At 40.4% G+C, this 5,885-nt stretch overlaps 1 protein-coding gene across 2 annotated transcripts; it reads right to left on the bottom strand.

Moving 5' to 3' along the window:
* Nucleotides 1-486: 486 nt before the first annotated feature.
* On the bottom strand, nt 487-5,080 carry ccdc126 (coiled-coil domain containing 126). Of its 2 annotated transcripts, none has more exons than XM_020614123.1 (3): nt 4,769-5,080; nt 2,149-2,840; nt 487-1,966 (listed from the first exon to the last, which is right to left on the bottom strand). In XM_020614123.1, exons 2-3 carry the CDS (start codon nt 2,384-2,386, stop codon nt 1,716-1,718), a joined length of 489 nt encoding a protein of 162 aa, XP_020469779.1. In that variant the 5' UTR covers nt 2,387-2,840; nt 4,769-5,080; the 3' UTR covers nt 487-1,715. The 2 variants fall into 2 exon arrangements, with proteins under 2 accessions (XP_020469779.1, XP_020469778.1); XM_020614122.1 differs by having other exon boundaries at nt 4,920-5,080.
* Nucleotides 5,081-5,885: the final 805 nt, after the last annotated feature.

The raw sequence follows: 5,885 nt of genomic DNA, 5'->3' as shown, positions 1-5,885 counted from the left end.
AGAGTGGTAAAGACTGTGGAGAAGATCACCAGGACTCCACTGTCCTCTCTGCAGAGCATTTACCACCACAGGGTGCATAGGAAAGCTGCCTCCATCCTCAAAGATCCCACTCACCCCCCAGTACGGACTGCTTGCCTCCCTACCCTCTGGCCGGAGGTTCAGAAGTGTGAAATGCAGGACCTCCAGACTGAAAAACTCTTTCTTTCCCTCTGCCATCAGACTCAGGATGTACCTCATGTAATTCCATCTGTACTGTTTACATACTCATTTTGCACATGCATAATTGCACACTCACTGCTGAGTATTTGCACTTCATAGCTCCCATGTAGCATATATTCTCTCTGCTATAAATTGTGTTCTTGTTGTATTTTTATTGTGCTTCTTTCACTTGCTGCTTTAAAGTGCCTAAGATTTGTGTTACTGCCTATTTAGATTTGTTATTGATTTGTTATAACAGATTTAAACGGGGAGAATCATTATTTCATGAGGTCAATCACTAAAGCTTTTGAACAGCATCACACAGGCTTAACATCTTTACCACTTTAGCATTCTGATGCAAAGTACAAGCATGGTATCACTCAATGTAAAACAGTCACAGTTGGTACCCCAAAATACTGTTAACATGTGAGCAACAATATGAAATGGGCAGTAATGACTACTAGTTTATAATGTAATGGCAATTTTTCACATATTTTAGTATACCATCCACAATAAATTTGCCTCCTACAATCCTAAAGTAAGATTGATGAAAGTATTGGCCCCATTTATAGCAAAACAAAGTTATCATGTTTAATAGGATCACGATGAGCTAATTCAAAATTTTCCAACAAATGTTTCTCGGTATTACAGACATAACACTCAGGACCAGCTGGAAAGCTGGAAGAGTGACTATTCCAGAAATTAAAATACTGCTAAAGTCAAAGTTGTTATGAGCCCAGTTGTTTTTGAAGATCTATAGAGTCACAGTGCAGCATGAGCCCTGAACATGTGTAAGCAGTAGGCCAGTCATTTTAACAGCAGTACTAGGGTAAATACTGACCACATAGTACATTCAATCTGTTCAGTATCTAAATTTAAACATTTGTCAACACCCACACACTCATATTTACAGTGGCATATTCTATATAAACTTCAAACTACCCAAAAACATTTGAAAATACACCTTTATATTGCCTTCAGTTGGAGTGCTAATAACATTCCTTGGATCTCTTACAAGTGAACTATACTGTTCTATTATCCTTAAAACCATAATGTAATTACATTATCTGGGAGCTAAAAGAAGAATTATCATGACTGTATGTTTTAGTTCAGCATTTTAATATGCTGAAGCAGTATTCTACAGCTGTTTACAATGTACAGCAGATGGACGAGCATTTTAAGCCATTTTCAGGACAAAGTGTATGAGATTTAGTTCCAAGAGTGTTCATATCAATCTGTGCAAACACATCACAGTCATATAGCAAAAAAAGAAAACATTTAAGCCAAATAAAATGAGTAATTAAAATTATATATACATATATATAAATGTGAGTGTGTGTCAGCATGTGATGGCACAAAGCATAAAGGTATCGTCCTTCCTCCCTCTGAGCTGGGTAAACATTTCTGAGACGCATCCCCCATTTTAAGTGTCTGGATGTCCATGTCTCCCTATTGCTTTTCATTTGTCTGATGTTGTTACATCAAGCATGATGTGCTAAAAACATAAAACTATGAAACTATGCTCCCTGATGTGGTCGTGGCCTATTACGGATGTGTGGATGAAATCGTGCCATCCCTGGGTGGCTGCCAGGTGTCTCCTGCTTTGAAGCCTTCTGTAGGGCAGCGGGAGCAGAGGTCAGGATGCCACCTGCTGTGTGGGAGGTGTTAGTGGAGGAGGCATTGACCATTAATTCAATTTTCCCCTCCAGTTTGACCAGCCGTGTCAGAATGTCATCCAGCAACACGGCTATAGTCCTCTTCAGATCAGCTGTGTGTAAGAGAAGTGAAGAGTAAAAAATAAAAAAAAATACAAGGAAGACAACAACACAATGCTTGAGTCGGCTTTTTCATAACTACAAAACACACATATTCATACAAGAGTAGGAAAGTATGTGCAGGAATGAGTAACCCCACATATTATACTGTACAGCAGTCCTGACATATACTTACCATAACCAGCCATGGAGGTTCCCTGCAGCCCACCTGGTGCATTCTGGTTCTCCTCTGTAAGGACCTTGACGTATCGCCGGCTCAGCTCCAGGATCTGCTCACGTAGCTCAGCACTGCTCTGATGGTGAGACTGCTGCACAGTGTAGTGCAGCAACATAAGTCCCCACGCCAGGCCAAATGCCAGCAGCAGCACACTCAACTTCTGGGACATATTCTTTCGCAGGATGGCAGCCAGCATGGTACAGGGGGTATCAAAGGGGAGGGGAGCTAGAGAGGCCTAACCTTAGACTCAAGGTCTTCTACCAGCACTATATTTAAGAGTGTGACAATTCCGGCAGGGAAATTCTGTTTTCAGCTGTCTTTATCCACAGAGACATCAGAGGTCAAAGTATGCCACAAAGCATTCCTAGAGCTGATTTAGATTTAGTGTCTCACTCAAGTAAACTCCAGCAGAACATGTGCTAGCGTAATACCCACACAGCAGAAGAAGTCTTGTTAACCGTTAGAGCTTCCTGCCGCTCCTACGAGGTGAGAAACTGTTGAGCAACAGCAGATGCTATGAAGTGGAACCAGAAGGAAGCTGACACCCACAATCACCAGCATTTAGAAGTTTTTGGAAAGGTGCTTTGGTTTCAAGATGTCTAACAGCAAAGCAGGCTGGTCATTCAGGCAGGGGTCCGCCGACGTGTTGACTATGTGGGAAAGATACAGCAAGATGGAAAGAAAACATACAATTAACAACACAAAAGAAAAACATGCTATTGTCACATTTTAGAGATTAATTTAGCTGAGATTATTTTAATCATCTTTTTGTGCGCTGCTTTAAGTTTCATTATACAGTGGTGCAATGCCATGAACTGGGAAAAGAAAACCCTGTATAGCCCCTATATGATATTTCACATTGACCTCTTGAGACCTGCCAAGCAAAAAACACACACACACACACACACACACACACACACACCACACACACAAAATGCAAATAATACATTGTGGCATGGAGCAGGTGGCTACAACACAGTGGCTTCCTAGAATATGTAGCTATTATTAAATGCAGATTTCTTTGCTGCCTTGAGTCAACAACCCACTTATCCGTTTCAGCCGCCTTAGCCCAGAAACCTTATTACCAGTTAAGACCTCATGGGACTCAATTTGCAGCTCTAGAAATGAGATGCAACAACTGACAAAAGCATAAAGGGAATTCAATCTTTCATCCCACCTCCAACATTGTTACTGGACTGACAAACAGTCTGGGTGAGCACCATCCACATGAAGGAGAAATTAGATAATCATTACTCAGTTTTCATAACTTTGTTACCAAGTTCATTGTCTGTGCCCTCTCTTGTACTTTGTTGTGGGAGTGTCACTCCCTGTTGTGTTCAGAAAGGGGATAGTGACTGAGGGAATAAATTATGAAAAGAGCTGTAATGATATCTGTTTAGTAATTGGTCTCCATACACACACTGTAAACATGCCCTTTCTATGGCCTGAGCACTACAACTATGTATCAACATGCAAGAACAGGAAGGAGAGGAAAATCAAGATTCAAAGACTTGGTGAAACAGCTGATGCCAATCAGGAAGCAACACAGTATGTAAATGCACTGCCAGGCATAACAGGTGTTACAACATTCAGCTACTAGCAGCTGAAAAGTGGTTTAGTCTCACATTGAAAAAGTAAAACCTTGCAGCCCATGTAAAAAAAAAAAAAAGTTTTGTATCTCATAAGTAATAAGTAGCACAGAAGTAACTTCATGTATAAAGCCAGTGTTAACTGTTCAAAAATTCTTGATACAACAGGACATCATGCACCTTCAAGTACAGATATTATTTGAGGCTGAAGTGACTGGCTGTGAAAAATGTTATATTTGTAGGTCAGTGTAAGCAATGATGATTTTCTGTGCCTTCCATGTGTCAGTCAATAAATCCCATCCATCTTATGGCTGACAACTGTTGACAACCAGAGGAGTTATGGTGTTCGGACACTGTCATGTGGTACTATTCACCAGGCCTGGTCGTTCTGTGGAAAGGCACACTGTTCCCTCCAGGGTTTCAGACAATGAATGTGTTAAACAGTGACACAGCAGCTGTCACTTGTAAGTAGACATGGCAAAAGACTAAAGGTGATCTGCAAAGCCTAAACTAAATACTGTCTCAGGGTGGAGGAGATGACTTAATGACTAAAACCTTATGAAGAAGACACTGTAAAGGCTTGGGAAATACATCATATGACACCAACTTGAGCGGCCAACAGTATAAATAAATAGCAAGCTGATAACTTAGCGTTCACAATGACTTGCTGAATCCATCATTGAAAAGTAAACTAACATGAAAAGTAAACTAACGGACACTATGCCGAAAAAAGGATAAGTAAAGGCGGATACCCTATTTAAATACAGTTTCATCTTAAACACATGTTAACAGCCGTTTAAGATAAGAAGCTGTTTCCAACTAAACTAACATTTCATGTTAGCTCGACTCATTAGCTCGGCAACGCTCAAACCTGACCGTTAACTGAAAGGCAAAAATATTATATGCAAATCTAGCAAATCCAATCAAAACAGATTACTTGTCCCAGGCTTTTGACTGAAACACTATGCTGTGAACAAAGAATGAACTACCAGGCTCCAGAGAAGCAACTCAGCTCCAGCTGTTATCTCTGCTTGACAGTGAATGATGCGTTTTGTTTGGCAACCCTGGACTGTCGTTTGGTGTCGCTTTGGAAACGTCAAGAGAAACCCTCCGTCTCCCTTAAAGACGTTAGCAGCTGACCTTCACGTTGAGGGCTCTGTTCTGCTCACTCTGGTACTCATTTCGGCTCCTTCTTCCACCGTCTCGGGGATGAGGAGGTCCTTGCGAGCAAAAGACGAAAGCTACAATTCCAAGCACGCATCCGCGCTGACTGTCATGGTTCCCCTGAACGTCCACGCCTGCGTCATTACCACTGCATTATGGGAAATGTAGTCCTACTGTGCTTTCACTTGGTTTATCACATGAGCTTTGGCTAGGAATAATTGATAAGAATATTTACTGGGCAGTTTTAATTAAAACTATAAACCCAGTTAATTTGGAGCTATTGTAATATAGCTTTCAATATGTAAGATAAGCTACAATTGCTGTTTCACTATTTATCTGCAGTTCAATTTGCAACCAATAGAGGGGCATCTATTACTATTTCCATGGCACCTTCAAATTCAAAGCTGGTGGTAAACAGTAGCTAGTTGTGTGGATGCTGTAAAGCATAACTGCCCTGTTATGAACAAGCGTGGACTGACAGGAATTATATCAGAACTGAGCCGTTTTCACATAAGCCTCCATTCCACCGTGATCTGTGTTACATGCAGTCGGTTATCTGTATCTTGTAATTTATTACACGTCCTCACTTGCTCCAAACACAGTATCTGTCAGCACTAGCCCATTCACTATTTCTACTGTCATTTCAAGTACTTTTGATAAGGTTAAGGTCTGCAGGTTTGCTAACTGAATGACAAGGCTCTGCTTCATCATTGTTACATTATCTATTTACAATGTGAGCATACCAAACCTTTTGGTTTAGTTTAAACATACTTGACAAACCTTATGTTCAAACATCACAAATTTTACCATTTCTCTGACACTGACAGCTATTTATTGTAGATTTAATTGCAATCACGCAAAATCATCAAGTTATTCTTATTAAATACAACAATCTGTTTGCTTTGTAAAAGTTATTTCAATTCTGCCAGACAAATATTAAAT

Source organism: Monopterus albus, unplaced genomic scaffold (genome assembly GCF_001952655.1).
Source record: "Monopterus albus unplaced genomic scaffold, M_albus_1.0 scaffold143.1, whole genome shotgun sequence".
NCBI lineage: Eukaryota > Metazoa > Chordata > Actinopteri > Synbranchiformes > Synbranchidae > Monopterus > Monopterus albus.
The sequence above is the reverse complement of the archived record's forward strand: the minus strand, read 5'-3'. Positions and strand labels throughout refer to the sequence as shown.